Below are 18,538 nucleotides of genomic sequence, written 5' to 3'. Positions count from 1 at the left end.
TTTTATAAAATATTTTTTTCTATTTTTATAAAATTTATAATTGGGCCATTTTTGAACTGTTTTGGTAATTAGATCGTATTTCCTGGAAAATCCTTATATAGTGTACGTTTGGATTTGATGAAAATATGGGAATTTATCCCTGCTTCTGTGTTTCGTCTGAACAAAATGTAATTTTCTTGGATAGCCAGGCAACTCTTAAAGCTCCGAAGTCAGTTTACGTCAAGGGGCAGCTCACTCCAATAATTAGTAGGACACCAGCGTATTATTTAATCATGATTAGATTAGATTAAAATTAAATCTGTAGCTTTGTCTGTACAAAGATTAAAAATGATGAAATAATGGTAAAATTTTTAATTATGGTCATTAGGATACCCTGTAACAAAGTGATCTGCCCCCTAACCCCCCCCCCTTATATACGTCCTTGTAGGGATATGATAGCAGTGCGCAATTATTTGAAGTAATTTGCGTTCATTCAGTGGGATCTGGTGTGCTCCAGAAAATGGCTCGTGTCTGCGGGATACTTCATATTCTCCTTATCCAGTTTCTTGGTTTTCATTCCGTGTGGAATATTCGCGGATCGGTAAGTCATCTTTCCATTGTATCACCATATTCACTGTCCCTCTTCGCCTTACCCATAATTCGGGTTTCCTCAAAAGAATGGTAGCTTAATAAAAAAAGTTGTATGTTTCATTATTAACAAGATAATATCTTGTACGAAATGACGACATCGCCATTTAAATTATTAAATCTAGGCTAAAATTATTTGATACCATTTGCACGAATTTAAAATGTCCAAATGGTGTTGCATCATTTTAATAAAGTGGTTATGTGGTTGAAATGTTCGAAAGGTTTTTATGCATCACTAACCCAACTATATCTAACCTAAAGTAACCTAACCTATACCACGTACTCTAACCCAACCCAAACTAACTTTAAATAATCCATCCTAACTTAACCTATTCCAACGTAGCCAAAACTACCTATATTCGGACATATTAAATTTGTACAAAAAATCCCCATTTTATTACATTCGAACTTTTGCAACATTCTTCAAAACTATTCTAACAAATGCGACGATCCTCAAAAGTGGCATAATTACCAAAAGTATGTTAACGTAGCCCTAATCGTTTTTGAAATGAATGTTACACCCGAACTAAAAGTTGGGAGGTGAGGAGGAAGGAAGGATATTCATTGGGGAGGGAACGAAGCTTCGACAACAGAAGCACCGGAGAACGCTAGCATGCTTACGGTTTTTATCCACTCGACGGAAACGCTACCGCCATCTATGTACGTTTTAATACCAAACACGAAAAAACAAACCATAAAAAAAGTGCATCGTCCACGTTAACCTAGCCTTCTATGTGGTCTATATCGATAGCAGTATTCAGTAAATCTTTAGCGTCGGAAAATAAAGGAGCTTCCACACTTTTGGAAACTATGACACTTTTGCTATCCTAATTAAAAATTTTGAATCGATGTTTAAAATTTTAAATCAAGATGAAATAATCAAATCGAGGCCCGTTTCGATCTCACAGCGGTTGGTAGCTTTTGTTTCTAGCGCGTTTTGATGAAAATCGGGCAAGCGTCAAAAAGGTGACTGCTCACACGACATGATCCAAACGCTGCATGAGCGCCAGCAACGTGTCCGAAAGTACCTGTGAACGTGGTTTATAGGACAAGTAGTTAATACGAATAAATTATCTGAACATTAAAATTAATAAAAAGTAAATTTTGTGTTTCAAATTTGTAGAGTGGGAAGAAGGAAAGCGCTCCTCCTGGGGACCGGCCTATATATCATTGGGAACACATTGAAATCGGTGTCGATGTCTTTTGTCATGTTCTGCGCTTCGACATTCGTTACCGGGATAGGCCACGCCTTGCTGGTCAACGTCGCGTCCATATATTGTAGGTCATGGAAATTTATTTTACAACACTGCCGACATTCTATGACACATTTAAATGATTTAATTTAAATAAAAATATTTTGGTAATCAGATTTGGAATTTGTCAGCCCGAGGTATCGATTTCTTTCTGCCGTCGAAATGGTATCCAATGGCTTCGCCATGATTTTACTTTCCGGATGCTCGTGGCTCATCGTAGACTGGAGATATTTTACACTGACTTCAACTCTACCCACAGCCTCCATATTGTTGTACTTACAAATAAGGTATGTACCACGATACGTTCATTATGGCGCTTCACGTTAAGTGTCCCAGTTCCGTATATATATGAAAGCTAGGAGCAACAAACACAAGGAGAACGCACCTAGCCTTTAAAAACCCTAAGGCAGTGTTGTGTACAAATTTCATTGGACGAGCCTTTACGCTGCGCGTTTTACGGAAAGGGGGAAGACAATTTCCGAATTTTCCCCTTCCGACGGCAGCAGGCGCTAAAGCATCTAACCAATGAAAAATGTACGCAAAAAAATCCACGACTTTTGACGGGTTGCGTTCTCCTTGTGTGGGGTGCTGTGTTTGTTGCTCCTATATGAAAGCCTGCTCTAGAACATCCACACAATTTTGGTGGTCTTTAGCTTAAGTCATTAGGCTGTTGGATACATCCACTTATTTAGTACGTGTAAAATCAGCGCGTGATATTTTTGGCGAGTGCAGAAAGCCGTGCCAAGTAGGTGAGACTGGTTCGTTATAATTCATTTTCAAGTTGCGTATTTCTTCGTTAGCGGCGCTTATCTTTTTGTGTGTGACATCAATTCTACGTCAGTCCACAAAATTGAAATTATTTGAACTAGCTGACACACCTTTGGATCCAAATTGTGAACTCATTGTACCTCAAGTTAATTCTAGGTAATCTTTACATCTACCAATGCCTTTACAGATATCTACCAGAATCTTTGCGTTGGTTACTCTCCACACGAAAATATGAACAGGCTCACAAAGTTTTAAAGTACGCGACAAAAGTAAACAACATTGAAATACAGAACGAACAACAAACAATGGCCAGCCTACGAGAGAAAATTGATGAGGTATACTATTTATAAATCTACTCAATATAGGTTTCATTTTAAGACTTGAAAGCTTTCAAAGTCCAAAACATTTCCGATTTTATTTTATTGATGATATGTCTGCCTCTCACAGATTATGACATTAACTGTTTCTAGCAAAGTGTACAAATTCAATGAAAAATTTCCGCAAATAGGTAATATAAAAAATTGAAACTGCTACGCTTTCCCCAGTGGGGTGGCGGAGTGGTTAGCACTTTCACCTCGCAGCAAGAGGAGCCGGGTTCGATCCCAGCGTATGGCACTGTGTGAAAACTCGGTACAATTCCTTCCGCGTTGAGTTTGCAAGTTCTCTCCCCAGTGGTTTAGGGGGTTTTCCCCCGAGTTCTTCGGTTTCCCCTTCCCTAAAAACTTGTAGAGATTAACGGTAATAGTTAAAGTAGAGAGCTGTTGGCTAGCGAGGCATGAAGGGCTAGCCACGACGCTCCTACTCATTGTAACCCGGCCACCTGAATTAATGGCTTCAAAAGTCCCTTGATGAATTAGGACTAAGGGGGTGCCATGGGTATTAGCCTAGCTGATGATTATTATTATTATTTACGTACCGCGAGATAAACTCGCCCTTCAAGTGTCTAGACTCTAGAATCTACACTTAACTAGTCTAGAGGCTTAATTTTACTTATGAATTGGAAAAAATTAGGCGAAAATTCCCCGAAATTTAAATTTGCGAACAATATTAGGCTAACCATGGTATGAAAACTTTTTTTTGATTTTATGATCGGTTTAATAACTGTAATAATTTCCTATCCGTTCCATCCTGGGTTGGCTGATTTAAATCAAGTGATTTTTAAAATGGAGGAATAACAAGTCGGCCCAACCGTAATATAGTTTCACATCGACGCAAAGTATCATGGGTTAAATAGTTAAGCTACCTTCGATGTCTTACGACGTGCAATAATACTCCAATATAATTAATTTACAACGTCGAAAAATATTCTTATTATAACATATCGAAAAAAATTATCTAATTCAAACATCCCGCCAATTATAATCCTATTCTAGCATATCGAAAGAAATTGTCTAATTCAAACTACCCGCCACCCGCCAATTATATTCCTATTCTAGCATATCGAAAGAAGTTGTCTAATTCAAACTTTCCGCCACCCGCCAATTATAATCCTATTCTAGCATATCGAAAGAAGTTGTCTAATTCAAACTTTCCGCCACCCGCCAATTATAATCCTATTCTAGCATATCGAAAGAAATTGTCTAATTCAAACTTCCCGCCACCCGCCAATTATAATCCTATTCTAGCATTTCGAAAGAAATTGTCGAATTCACACTTCCCGCCACCCGCCAATTATAATCCTATTCTAGCATATCGAAAGAAGTTGTCTAATTCAAACTTTCCGCCACCCGCCAATTATAATCCTATTCTAGCATATCGAAAGAAGTTGTCTAATTCAAACTTTCCGCCACCCGCCAATTATAATCCTATTCTAGCATATCGAAAGAAATTGTCTAATTCAAACTTCCCGCCACCCGTCAATTATAATCCTATTCTAGCATATCGAAAGAAATTGTCTAATTCAAACTTCCCGCCACCCGCCAATTATAATCCTATTCTAGCATATCGAAAGAAATTGTCTAATTCAAACTTCCCGCCATCCACCAATTATAATACTATTCTAGCATATCGAAAGAAATTGTTTAATTCAAACTTCCCGCCGAACTAAACATTTTTAATTATTTTTCTTTTAATTATTTTTATTAATTTCAAACTTCCCACCAGAAAGACTATATAACGATTCGCGAAGCGTTATTTCAAACTTCCCACCAAAATTTCAAACTTCCCACCAAAGCACGGCGTGTAGCTTGTAGCTCCATCTACCGTGTCACAAACAAACAAACACTTAGTCCATAGTAATAGTGTCACTTCGAATATATATTCGATGTAAAACTAAACAAGTTGGCAAGCCAAAATATACCTCTCCTCGGAAGAATTGTCCCTAGTGGTATTAATTTCTCGAGATGACATTTCAAGATTTATCTCCGCAATTCAGGGTTATTTGCTATAAATGTTAACCCAATTCTATCCCGCCCGGTATAAAATTATAATTAAAATAATTGAGATGAAACGACCAATTTTAATTTATTCAGAATATTATAAATTAAGTAGTTACAACAGTGAGTTAGACGTACTATAACAATGCACAATTGAATTAAACCCTTTTTACAATACAAGTTTATCAGTTGAATATAATACGAAGCAAATTTTAATGAAAGAAATATTTCTACAGAGGGTATTTGTATTTTTCTCGCTTACGAAATACTATTGCCACACCTTAACGCTCATTTTATTTCAACACTTGCCCTTGATGAAGATACCGTAGAAAAGCTATTTTCGACATCTGGTAGTGGACGACTCGTAGACTTCCAGTTGACGTTGTGACACATACCGCATGAAATAGACCAATGCCGTTCAATTTCCAATATCCCCAGGAAACCAATGACTGTATTAGGAATCGTAGATATCCAAATATCCACACCAAATGTATTAACCAGAAGCAAAAACCTTACCATCAACAAGGCACAGAGAGCCACTTGACTAAACGCAAGCTCAAATTTCAATAAACGTTAAATGAACGCCTTTGCTGTATTGCAACTATATTTAAGACGATTAGAAAACCCGTAAATAAATAACATAAAATAACAAAGTGGATCACCCACAGGTTTTACCCTTTAACCCTTTTATCTCTGCTGACTGCGCTAAAAAAGATTTGACCTTAAACATTTCATACGTAAACAAGTTCACAAGAATAAACAAGTGTCGGTGGTTCTGTGGTAGAACGTCCTAAGACGAATACCGTAAACAATTGGTGGAAACCCTGCCATTGGAAGTTGAGAGGTTGCCATAACACTCAGCACTCGGTCCGTCCCAAAAGTCAATAAGAAGGAGTTGGAGAATACGCGACCGTGGGCGTTAACGAAAAAAAAATCAACGCAATCGCTAATTTATCCGTTAACGCCTACCGTCACACGGTGGTTTTGCCAACCTTTAAACTGCTAAAACGGTTGTTCGACTGCGTACGCAGTGATTACCCTTTGCCCCGAAAATGCGAACGCGTTCGCAGGCCACACTCACACCCACACACCCACACACCCACACACACACACACACACACCCACACACACACAGACTGACACGCTGGTTGTATAACCTCTCCTAGGGTACAAAGTCCCCTCGGAGAGGTAAAAATGGAAAAAAATAGATTCTTTCAAAATTAAAATACATAGTAAATCTGAGAAAACTAAAATATTAAAAATTAATTAAATTTAGGTTTAATTCAAGATTAGCTAACTGGTTAAAGAAAAAAATCCGTTAATTTTACAGGAAAAGAGCCATTAATTGTATAAAAATCAATAAATAAATAAATAAAAAATCCTAATAAAATAAAAAAAAATCGGTTGATTTGATTTTTATTAAAAAAAGTCAAAAAAGTCTTAACCTTGATTCTATCTAAGGGTCTTTATTAAATAGTCCAGTAACTTTAAGATTTCACTTCGGAAAAAATGCTCCCGGGCTGAATTTTTGCATACACCTTTATTTAGGGTCTATAAACGTTGTGTCAAAAGTCCCCATCATTGGGGTGTATGGAACTTTTTTTTTGGCGGGAAAATGCCCGGAAAAAATGGTTTTTCACCAATATCTTCGTTATTATTACTTTTACAGCTATACTGTCAATTACAAAATTAATGCTGAGCACGTGTTTGACAAGAATGGTCTTATTTGAATTTAGTGTCTGAGCCATACCTAAAAATTTCACAATCAAAAGAGGTTCTGGTCTTATAGAACCTCCGCAAAGTCCTAAAGTCTGCAGTGCCAACTTTCACCGCCATCTTGGAAAATGGCCGCCATTTTATATTCGCTTATAATTCAAAGATTATTTACCCAAACTCAACATATGAGGTGTCATTTTTCTTCAAATTGTCTTATCCTTCTTTATAAGCTCTTAAAAGGTCGATTTTATCAAAAGGTCAAAGGTCACTAGCCAAAAAAGTTAAAATATCTTTAAATTATAATTCTTACATATTGCTTATTAATTAAAACTTCTAATAATATTTCAAAGTAGCCCTGTTACTCTGGAGAAGGTCAAAGTTTAATTGGATTAAATTGATTAAGTATTTATTTTAATATTAAATAATAACTGATACCCCACCCTTCGTTTTCTAATAAAAAAAAACGTCCTTGGTATAACGCCAATTTCAAATGAAAAATGTTCTGAGGTGAATTCTAAGTCAAAATGTTGCGCTTTGTTCGAAAAAAATTGTTTCAAGATTGCCCGACTTGACATTCAACCACCAGGGGGCATTCTAGGTCGTTACGACCACAGCACATGCAGTTTCAAATAAATAGATATCATAAATTAATGTTCTAAAAATTTATCGTTTTCTAAACTTATTATTCTTCGCTTTGAGTTTCTTGTTCTTCGTTTTCATTTTCTTCTTGTTCTTCAACTTCATTCAAAATGTTGCGCTTTGTTCGAAAAAAATTGTTTCAAGACTGCCCGACTTGACATTCAACCACCAGGGGGCATTCTAGGTCATTACGACCACAGCACATGCAGTTTCAAAGCAAACGGTACGACAGATATTTTTGAAAACCTATTTTATAAAAATAAAGTAAATATCAAATATTAATTATTAAAAACATTAATAAATACATGTTGAAAGATTAAAAAAACGACCACTCTTGCATAGTAAAATTTAAAAATGTTTTATTAAAAGACACGACTTATTTCGCTGCCGTTCGGTAGCATCATCAGATGCACATCGCACCTGATGATGCGACCGAACGGCAGCGAAACAAGTCGTGTCTTTTAATAAAACATTTTTAAATTTCACTATGCAAGAGTGGTCGTTTTTTTAATCTTTCAACATGTATTTATTAATGTTTTTAATAATTAATATTTGATATTTACTTTATTTTGATAAAATTGGTTTTCAAAAATATCTTTCGTACCGTTCGCTTTGAAACTGCATGTGCTGTGGTCGTAACGACCTAGAATTCCCCCTGGTGGTTGAATGCCAAGTCGGGCAGTCTTGAAACAATTTTTTTCGAACAAAGCGCAACATTTTGACTTAGAATTCGCCTCAGAACATTTTTCATTTGAAATTGGCGTTATACCAAGGACGTTTTATTGTTAGAAAACGAAGGGTGGGGTATCAGTTATTATTTAATATTAAAATAAATACTTAATCAATTTAATCCAATTAAGCTTTGACCTTCTCCAGAGAAACGGGGCTACTTTGAACTATTATTAGAAGTTTTAATTAATAAGCAATATGTAAGAAATATACCGCTTTTCGTTATAATTTAAAGATATTTTAACTTTTTTAGCTCGTGACCTTTGACCTTTTGATAAAATCGACCTTTTTAAGAGCTTATAAAGCAGGATAAGACAATTTGAAGAAGAATGACACCTCATATGTTGATTTTGGGTAAATAAGTTTTGAATTATAAGCGAATATAAAATGGCGGCTATTTTCCAAGATGGCGGTGAAAGTTGGCACTACAGACTTTAGGACTTTGCGGAGGTTCTATAAGACCATAACCTCTTTCGATTGTGAAATTTTTAGGTATGGCATATTTTTTTCCACAAAAAAAACATGGAAGCCGTACTAAAACATTGGTACTGCGATTGCGCATAAACGACTGGATTAATAGTCAAATCTGTGGGACCCCATTTCGGGATCTCCTGCCTTGGCGATCGTAGACAGTATCGTGTTTTCCAATTTTTGTACGGAAATATTATGCACCTTACGACCTTGTATGCTCCCTACACCACTTACATTTCAGCTAAGTTGAATATTATAATATTTTATATCTAAGGTAATAAAATTATTTGTCTAAAGTAATGTATAATTTAAAAGGAATTCAAATCGAACATAAAGCCAACGTTTTGCTCGCTAATGCAGAATAGAAAAATAAGAATTATGGGATTTTCACTAACTGTCATTGGGTACGTACATACATATAAACATTGGTATAAGTAGTAGAATACAGTTTATGTTTTGGGTGCTGCTAAGGTTACTGATAATGTTAATTGCTTTAAACATGTACTTTTGCTAAGCTTCCACAGCTTTTATTGGGAGCTGTTAAAAGTCGCTTGATGATTTAGGCCTAAGGTATTAGCCTAGCTGATTATTATTATTATTATTATTATTAAATTTGATGACCAGCTAATTTTAGTAAGACAATGTTAGATTTTACCTGATAGTAATTTCTAGAATGACCAAACATTCATTTACCTGGTGTTAGGAATCTCTTACGTCTAGCAAATGTGACACATGGGGAACCACTATTACTAATAGTGGTTCCCCATGTGTCACATATTATATCTAAGTTTCTTTTTAAACCCATGGATTTGGGACTAGTATTTTGCTTATTTACACAAAGTATTGAGAAAGTGATTAAAGGGATTATTTATTTTTATGAAAACGGTAAATTTATAACATGGACATGGTTATGTTTTTTACCGGGGGGGGGGGGGGGGTAGTTCAATTTAGTCTCAAAATAAAAGGGGCGCCAAAAATCCCCCTTGCCCGGGTGTATAAAATATCTTGAGCCGGCCCTGACTATTAGCACCCTCTTCAGTGGCAAATGACTTTTTATAAGTATGTTTATTTTTCATGTATTTCAAACGTGCGAAGCTACGTGTACATTTATCATTTTATGACCGAGATACATCTCTAGAAAGATTACATTACATTATATTACATTCTTCCTCTATTACATTTTGAAATACATTATTTTGTAGTTATTATATTCGTAATTGGTACATGTGGTGTATTGCTAAAACAAATTTAGAACAATATCCGAGAATAGTCGTTTAAATTGTCCCGAATGAAAAGGAATCAGCTAGGACATTCAATGGCGTAGTTAGACCTTTGGCCTTCCTCAATAAACACCAGATTTCAGTCTCTCTCTCACTCTCCTCTATACCTATTCCAGGGATAGCTCATATGAAAAATTCGGCCTCCAAAAAAGTGCCGCCTAAGGTGGACCCTCAACTTAGCCTCCCCCTGCTACGCCATTGAGTACATTAAGTTCTAACAACCAGGTGCGCTTTGAACGCTTGTGCCTTCATTTAAAAAACTCTAACCCTGATTTTCTAGAGCATTGTACTATAGTGTTTCTACTAGTATTATAGTTTACGATATTAAACTAAACACTGTGTACGAACCATGAATTTATCAAAGGTTTATGAATAATTTCACGGTTCAACGTTTGTGTTTGAAAACGCTGGTAGATGCACGCGTTCACCCAACACACCTTTGTGCTGGTTAATCACAATTATTTACAGATTCACAAGATCATTTATTAGTTTGGGTTTCATGATCACGTTCACGCAATTCAAAGGGTCCTTTCATTTGAATATGTGTCTCATCGGAGTGACCAGGTTCGTTCAAGCAATGATTGGAGGTACCGTGATCAAATTCGTCGGCAGAAGAAAAGGGATGATTATTAGCAGCATTGTCTCCTCGGTTTGTTTTGCGGCTGTTGCGGCCTGTTACGGTTCGTACAATATCGTTATATCAAACCCCAAACGTTAACATTATTGGTTACGATGCGACACTCTTTAAATGATCTTTACTATTTTATCCTATAATTAAAATACTCAGACTTTATTAAATAACGCTGTTTGAGATAACCTCATCATTCATTTCACAGCTTAGTCAATCAAGAGGTTACGAACATTTTAGTACGCACAATCTATACGATGTGTGAAATACATTTTGTATATTGGAAAAAATTACAATCACCCTGTATATTAACTTTATACGGGTACTACAATCCTAAAATGAAGTTTAACTCTCAACCATCCTCTATAAGTACAATATCTCAATCAAAATAATTAGTGCACTAAGCGTTAACTACCTAAGAGTAACGTCACCATAAAGAAATCTCCATTACAGAGTTGTTTCAACCACCCTGTCAATTAATTAGGAAAAACACAATTGATCTAGGTAATTAGCGCACTTAGCCTAACCAACATCGGAGTAATTTTATTATATAAAAAATCCAATACAACCTTTTTTGACACACTATAAAAACATGAAAGGATATATAATAAAAAAGAAACTTTATTAACCACCCTATGCACTAAGAACAATACATCAATCACCCTATCAAAAATCCTATGAGTAATCAATAACCATGCCTATTGGTCTCAGACGTTAAACGCCTACGGAAAAATTTTCCGAAGTTCAAATAGTCAGTAAAAGCCAATATTAGTGAAATAACATTAGCATTGTAATCACAAAGCCGGGGTTGCCTGCTTGTTCTAGTTTTGGGCTTCTGATCATGAAAATATTGATACAACGAGCAATTGAGTTTTCCTATTGATTTATGTAACATTATCTATAGGATACACTGAAAAAAAACTGGCACTGCCCACTTTCATGACCCTAGATCGATAATATTGGGATATCCAGACTGCAGACTATGTAATTTCTTTTCGATTGAGGTATCTTCGCTCCCAGTTGAAGAGTTATGTAAATATATAGCCGCCTAGTTGATAGAAAAAAAATGGGCTAAGTTGCAATATCAAAAATGGGCTAAGTTTCAATATCAAAAATGGGCCCAGTTGCAATATCAAAAATGGGCTAAGTTGCAATATCACAAAATGGGCTAAGTTGCAATATCATAAATGGGCTAAGTTTCAATATCAAAAATGGGCCAAGTTGCAATATCACAAAATGGGCCAAGTTGCAATATCAAAAATGGGCTAAGTTGCAATATCAAAAATGGGCTAAGTTGCAATATCACAAAATGGGCTAAGTTGCAATATCAAAAAATGGGCCAAGTTGCAATATCATAAATGGGCCAAGTTGCAATATCAAAAATGGGCTAAGTTGCAATATCACAAAATGGGCTAAGTTGCAATATCATAAATGGGCTAAGTTTCAATATCAAAAATGGGCCAAGTTGCAATATCACAAAATGGGCCAAGTTGCAATATCAAAAATGGGCTAAGTTGCAATATCACAAAATGGGCTAAGTTGCAATATCATAAATGGGCTAAGTTTCAATATCAAAAATGGGCCAAGTTGCAATATCACAAAATGGGCCAAGTTGCAATATCAAAAATGGGCTAAGTTGCAATATCAAAAATGGGCTAAGTTGCAATATCACAAAATGGGCTAAGTTGCAATATCAAAAAATGGGCCAAGTTGCAATATCATAAATGGGCCAAGTTGCAATATCAAAAATGGGCTAAGTTGCAATATCACAAAATGGGCTAAGTTGCAATATCATAAATGGGCCAAGTTTAAATATAAAAAATGGGCCAAGTTGCAATATCACAAAATGGGCTAAGTTTCTATATCAAAAATGGGCTAAGTTGTAATATCAAAAATGCGCATTGCTGAAGTTTTGGGGGCTTCGATTTATGCTTAGATGGCGGTGCTGGCGGATACGTACTACGTGAAAATACTACCAACACCTTGATGTAATTGAAAGGTACGTTTTTAGTGTGTACCTGCCAGACTTGGAAATACGGGGTGTCATTGACACTCAAAAGAAATCCCGGGATAACCAAAATAAATATTAAACTTAATAATTACCATGGTATAATATAAGTATAAATAAACTGAAGACTCTCATTTAATATTATGATAGATAATGTTAAATGGTTCATAAACTAATAAGTTTATTGATGCCATAAAATCAAAATTAAAAAATTAATATCTAATCTTCATATTCAATTTGTTCGGTTAATTTTAATTCTCCATCCCCTCTGTTTCAAAAGTCTCGTCCTTTTCAGGTTTTGGAATAAGTGATAAATATCATTGGGTGGAAGTGGTTATTGGCTTAATTGGTTACGTCGCTCATAATTCCAGTGGATCTGTTTACTCCTTTTTTCTAAACGAAGCTTTCCCGACATACAGCAGATTGACCATGAAAGGTAGCATTAAAACAGTGTCCAGGCTAGGACAAATGCTTTCACCATTGGTCCATATTCTGGTTCGTATTTTACCATGAATTTTTTAAATGTTTTCGTTATAAAAGTGTCGGTTAGGTAGTTGGACATAGGTGGTCCGAAATTATTTTTTAAGATGAGTTGGCCCTTGGTTGCTGGTTAAATGGCGTTGGAGGGTGGTGGCACTCGACCCAACAGGCAACAGCCCCATACTCTTACTATTACCCTTAATATCCGCAAATTTGTTATAGAAAGTGGAAACCAAACTGCTGGATGAAAAATCCCTCTACACAGCAGCAATAGAACTTACAAACTAAACGCAGAACGAGTCGTTCGGAGTTTTTACAAATGCCACAACCTGGGCTCCAACCCGGCTCCTCTTGCTGCGAGGCGAGAGTGCTAACCACTTCGCTACCCCACTTCTCACTCAACTCCCTATCGTTGACCTCAATGCATCGGAACATTTTCTTTACGCGTTTTATGGCGATTAAATAAAAGGGAACACAATCCTAAGAACAGAAGTGGTGCTGCCAGCGGCCACCTAATCAGGCCAATCAGGTCGTAATTCTCAGCTATCTAATAATAAATCTTGTCGCCTCGGCGGATTCGGTTGCTTGCTGCGGGGCGGCGGGTCCCCATAACAGGCGCTGTGGCCCTGTTTCCCGGGCTTGTGGGGCCCACCGGGATCTCCAGTGTGTCCGTAGTTCCCCTTTAGGCGCCATTTCTAACGGGCTTTAGCTCCTTACCTACGTAGGTAGGGTGCTGGCTTCCGATGCTAGAGCATCCGCTCTCATTCACACTGCTGTGTGCGAAGTGAGGGGTTGGTCGTCCCATTGTTGCACCTTCTGCTGGGTTGAGCGGCTTGCGTCGAAGGTGCGACCGTCAGCGGTAGGGTTCTCTAGCTACCTTGGCTCTTCCGTCACCTCTCCGGGCTGTGGACGCTGGCGTAGGGCATTATGATGAGGACCTACGGTGGTGAGCACTCTGTTTGCGGTACACTGGGCTGTAATTCTGATACACATATCTGATAATAATTAATTAGATCAGTTTAATATTTTATATTTCCGAACCCAGAAATCTGATCTCAAACGGTTTCTGATTAATTATCCCAAGTAATCGATATTAACTGATCTGTTATAGTCGATCATACCACATTAAGTTAGCTGAACAGATATCTGACTTAAACGCTTAGCTAGGCTAATACCCAAGGCACCACCTTAGGCCCAAGTCCGCTAACGGCTTTTAATTTCTTTAAATCAGGTTAGTATTAAATCCTGTGGAAAACGAATAAAAATAAACAATGGTCATAATTACGAACGGAATTTAATTAGAGGCATTTAAAATCTGCTCACATTCTCACTCTCAGTTTACAATGAATTCAGATTAGTTTCGGATTTAAAATATATGGTTTGCATTTTCACCAATATTAACGTAAATGAGGATAAACTAGCTTATATCTTATTTATCATTTTGATGGCTCGAGTCAGGTAACGCAACTGTTATTTGATAATCCTATTTTAATCACTGAAAAATGATCCACTTTCATTAATTTTTCAGAGGTAAAAAGTAAGTTATTAAAAGCCTTTATGAAGTTAAAATCTCAAACAGACATTTTGGTATAAAAAATATAAGAGGTTTTTTTAAATTAGTTACATTACTAGAAGTCATCACCACTCCAAGTAGATTAAATTTCAAACGTTATCAGATATACAGGGTGTTTGAAAAGGTTACGCAAAATTTTAAATTAATTGTAGGGGATGAGTTGAGAAGTATGCCTGTTTTTTTCCATTTTCCTACGATGAGTTAAAAGAGCGCCAGGGAGCTTCAAAGTGTGACCTACTAGCCCCTGGAAGTAGGCTGCAATAAGCGCAAACCCAAGCAGCAGGGAAATGCGAACATTAAGGTTTGAGTTCGTGTGATAGGTAAAAAGGACTTGGTAAACAAATTGAGGTAACCAGCGTAAAAAAGTAAACTTAAACGGTATTTAAAGTTCCCGCTGCCTGGTTTTGCGCTCGTTGCAGCCTACTTCCAGGGGCTAGTAGGCTCCCTGCAGTAGCGTAACTAGGAACTCCGCCCCCCCCCGCGAAAAACGACTTGGGGCCCTTTTAAATAGCACCGATTTTATTCATAGACGTTTGGGGGCCCCCTAGTTCCCGAACCCCCCGCGCCACGGGGTCTGCGGGGGTGCTATTTACGCCACAGGCTCCCTGGCGCACTTTTAACTCATCGAAGGAAAATTGAAAAAAAAAAAACAGGCATACTTCTCAACTCACCCCCTACAACTCCTTCAAATTTTGGCATAACCTTTTAAAACACCCTGTATTTTATCGAACTTGGAAATTAACGGAAACTTTATTGCGTTGTATATTTTATGAATTTTCCATTTTCCTACGATCAGTTAAAAGAGCGCCAGAGAGCTTCAAAGTGTGGCCTACTAGCCCCTGGGAGTAGGCTGCAACAAGCGAAAAACCAACACCCTGTATTTTATCGAACTTGGAAATTAACGGAAACTTTATTGCGTTGTATAATTTATGAATCTAGTTAATGAAAATAATTTTTAAACAGGGTAAAGTTCATGGCTTATTGGTGATTTCAATTATTTACTCGGTATTTTCCATTATCAACGTCTTGTGCGCGTCACTTCTACCCGAGACGAGTCACATCCATTTACCTGACACCTTCAATGAAACTGAAAAGTAGGTGACGAGCGAACTATTTTACAACACCCACATAAATAAAATCTGTTTTATATTTGATATAGGCTTGCAAGCCACGAGCCGATAAAAAGGACAACAAACAAAATTAAAAATGAAGATCAACTTAATCAAATGCTTTAAGCAGTTCTTATTATCTTCTTCTTTTTAATAGTACCGCCAGATTGTTTCTCAAATTATGACATTATTTAGAAATCGTCAATTTACCTTTATTTTTTAAATCAACAAGCAAAGCTAAGTTGAAAAATCTAGGTCGAAAATTATAGAATATTGCGGTTGAAAGTGTTAGGTACCTTTAATATTAAAAGTATAGGAAATTCTAGAATTTATGTGCAACAAATTCCACTGAGAGATTAATAAAAATTATATTCACAAATATATTCACGAATTATATTTAACAACGCAACAAACAAGAATTACGGTGTATTGTTGAGTAGCTGTAGAAGTTAGATTTGTCAGCTGCGCTCATTTGAAAGCTTGAAATGTAACCTCCACATACAGTCAAGCTTTGAACAAAGTGGTAAGTGCTTTTGATTCCATTCTAAGCAGATTTAAATTGCACGCTTAAATGAGAAAACTATATGGTTTGGTAGCTACACGGAGAAGTACAAAAGGTCTTTCTATAAAGTAACTTGGCCATCTGGTTTTAATGTTTCATTTACTTCACTGTCTCTTACTTTTACAAGTCTAGGAGCGCGTGACAGAGTAGCCAGAGGAATTTCGGATTGTACTAATAAAGCTCTGTTTGGTGACGTAAGATAAACATTTTAAATCTATATTTTTGCTCAATTTATTTTATAGAAACATGTATTAATCAATAATAACTTTTATTTAATTAAACGTTATTTTTCGCTGTAAAAAATATTTTAATTGCGGTAATATTTCATACCTTACGGCAAAGCTACCAACGTTTCCAATTTAAAAACAATTTTTTCATAAAATTACCGGCGAAACTCCAGCTTTCCCAAATTACTGTCTTTAGCATGGTAATAATTGCAATTTGAATATTATTGCGGGTTTCTCAAATCGTAATTGTTCTATTGTAGCTGGAACTCTTCATGGCAACTGAATTAATAAGTTCAGCTTTCACAATGAAATAACCAAAAGTTTAATAATTTTATTTCCAAGAACACTTAAGCCTATTTTAAACGAATCACTGTGAACCAACGTCATTCTTACAATTACGATGACGCTTCACATTTAGCGGTTAACGTGAGAAGTTCATAAGCCGCAGAATTATTGTCTGCTAACTAGACAACATATCACAAAACGCCTGCATAGCAAACGAAAATCTATCAGCTTAAACACTTCTCCCGTCGGCCACTAGGTGGCTCTATGTACACTAAAAAGGCTTATTGGATCAAATTGATTAATAACTTACTGCTAATAAATATATATATATATATATATATATATATATATATATATATATTCATAAAATTGAAAATATATTTCATTTACCGATAAAACTGTTTTTAAACAAAGCACTCCAGTGTAAGTATTTCGCCATACAAATTTGAAAATTCTATCCTTAATAGCAGAAATTCATACCTCTACTTGGAATGGTTATCGCGGCAGATTTTCGTCTCAATGTGGCTGACGTTTTTTTTGACGTCGCAATACTAACTTAACAAACAACTACGTGAGAGGGGAGCGCGCGCAGAGGGGATTTTTTCTCTTGTAGGTGGGGCCAAAGGCCCAAAGCCGTCACAGTAATCTTACCATACGCAATAGGGCAAGATAAGCATTTCAAGTATGGATTCCTGTTAATAGTTCAGAAAATAAATAATTTTTTCGCGGAAAAGAGATGAATGCCAGTTTTGAATAGAGTATAATTAAAGTATTTAGTTCTAAGAAAGAGGTTCAGATATTCGATATAATACTAAAATACTAATATCTCTATGAAAGGTATTGGTCACTGCCTTATTGGCGTCTTTGATTGTAATGTCGACACTCGGAGTTTCTCTCTCCAACATTCGTTACATTCAAAACCCGGCAATTGGTATGGTAGGAGTACTAATGAACTGCACAGATCCACGTTACGTCAACAGATGCCTCACTTACAATAATATATAGCATTTAACATATTAGAACAAGATTTGTATCTATAATGAAAATATCACGAAAAATAAAATATAATTTTAACACATTGAAAAGAATATTGGCTTTGTTGCGGGAAAAGACGAGAAATGTCTTGGAAAATTTATATTATTTGATTTATAAGCTAGAAAAAAGCTAAAAAAATTTTAATTATAAATTAAATTTTAATATCCGACATAATGTTAATGTAGGCCATAAACATTATCCTACTGATTAATCAATAAAGAAAACATAAGCGTAATTTATGAGGAAATATTATTTGGCGAATTTACAAAGAAAATAATTTATGTTCTATTTAAGAAAGCGTCGTTAGGAACACATTAAATGAATTTGCTTTTGGATGTACCACCTATCAGTTATCACTTTGTAAGATCTCCAAGGGTTCCACAAGCCTCATAAGGAACACGTGCCCCCTCTCAAAGTTGTCTGAGGAGGAATACTCCATAAATTCGCCATTCTCCGTTGGTGGTGTTACTCCCATATCGTGCAACTGGTGAAACCCTTTAACAAGCTGTACAGAAAATATTTATGTAGATCATATACAAAATAAACAACGTAGAATACGTTTTTAGTAAGATTGTTTAGATAGAGGTGGAAATGTAAATGAAGGGTTTTATTGAAATTATTTTTATTGAAAATAAATGCATGAGTAAAAAAATATGGTACGAAATTTGTATATAAGTTTGAAGGATATTTAAATAATGTTGCATATGTCAAGATTTTGCATTTTCAACACACAGTTTAAATCTTTATTAACCTTGAAATAAATCTAAAAATAT

General features: G+C 36.0%; 2 protein-coding genes and 1 long non-coding RNA gene across 3 annotated transcripts; all 3 read left to right on the top strand.

Annotated features, from left to right (window-relative positions):
- Positions 1–286: 286 nt before the first annotated feature.
- On the top strand, positions 287–10,576 carry LOC149966696 (solute carrier family 22 member 19-like). The gene is made up of 7 exons (XM_090167582.1): positions 287–341; positions 477–580; positions 1,751–1,905; positions 1,996–2,167; positions 2,836–2,983; positions 8,894–8,982; positions 10,327–10,576. The coding sequence occupies exons 1-7, from the start codon at positions 339–341 to the stop codon at positions 10,574–10,576; spliced, it is 921 nt and encodes a 306-aa protein (XP_090023708.1). The 5' UTR covers positions 287–338.
- A 2,246-nt stretch (positions 10,577–12,822) lies between these two features.
- Positions 12,823–15,814, top strand: LOC149966695 (solute carrier family 22 member 12-like). The gene is made up of 3 exons (XM_090172197.1): positions 12,823–12,989; positions 15,511–15,641; positions 15,707–15,814. The coding sequence occupies exons 1-3, from the start codon at positions 12,924–12,926 to the stop codon at positions 15,780–15,782; spliced, it is 273 nt and encodes a 90-aa protein (XP_090028323.1). The 5' UTR covers positions 12,823–12,923; the 3' UTR covers positions 15,783–15,814.
- A 23-nt stretch (positions 15,815–15,837) lies between these two features.
- On the top strand, positions 15,838–18,442 carry LOC149966694 (uncharacterized). The gene is made up of 5 exons (XR_016479781.1): positions 15,838–15,856; positions 16,074–16,080; positions 16,136–16,179; positions 16,351–16,412; positions 17,568–18,442. It is a non-coding gene; the product is annotated as an uncharacterized LOC149966694 (long non-coding RNA).
- The last annotated feature ends 96 nt before the right edge of the window (positions 18,443–18,538 follow it).

This window comes from Leiobunum rupestre, chromosome 1 (assembly GCF_980474605.1).
Source record: "Leiobunum rupestre chromosome 1, qqLeiRupe1.1.hap1, whole genome shotgun sequence".
NCBI lineage: Eukaryota > Metazoa > Arthropoda > Arachnida > Opiliones > Sclerosomatidae > Leiobunum > Leiobunum rupestre.
The sequence above is the reverse complement of the archived record's forward strand: the minus strand, read 5'-3'. Positions and strand labels throughout refer to the sequence as shown.

Bases quoted from the DNA above. Each gene is read 5' to 3' on its own strand.
- LOC149966695 (XM_090172197.1), top strand. From the start codon at position 12,924: ATGAAAGGTAGCATTAAAACAGTGTCCAGGCTAGGACAAATGCTTTCA. The intron at 12,990-15,510 runs GTTCGTATTTTA...ATTTTTAAACAG, and splicing joins CACCATTGGTCCATATTCTG to GGTAAAGTTCATGGCTTATT. The intron at 15,642-15,706 runs GTAGGTGACGAG...TATTTGATATAG, and splicing joins ACCTTCAATGAAACTGAAAA to GCTTGCAAGCCACGAGCCGA.
- LOC149966696 (XM_090167582.1), top strand. The intron at 2,168-2,835 runs GTATGTACCACG...ATGCCTTTACAG, and splicing joins TTGTTGTACTTACAAATAAG to ATATCTACCAGAATCTTTGC. The intron at 8,983-10,326 runs GTACGTACATAC...AATTATTTACAG, and splicing joins TTTTCACTAACTGTCATTGG to ATTCACAAGATCATTTATTA.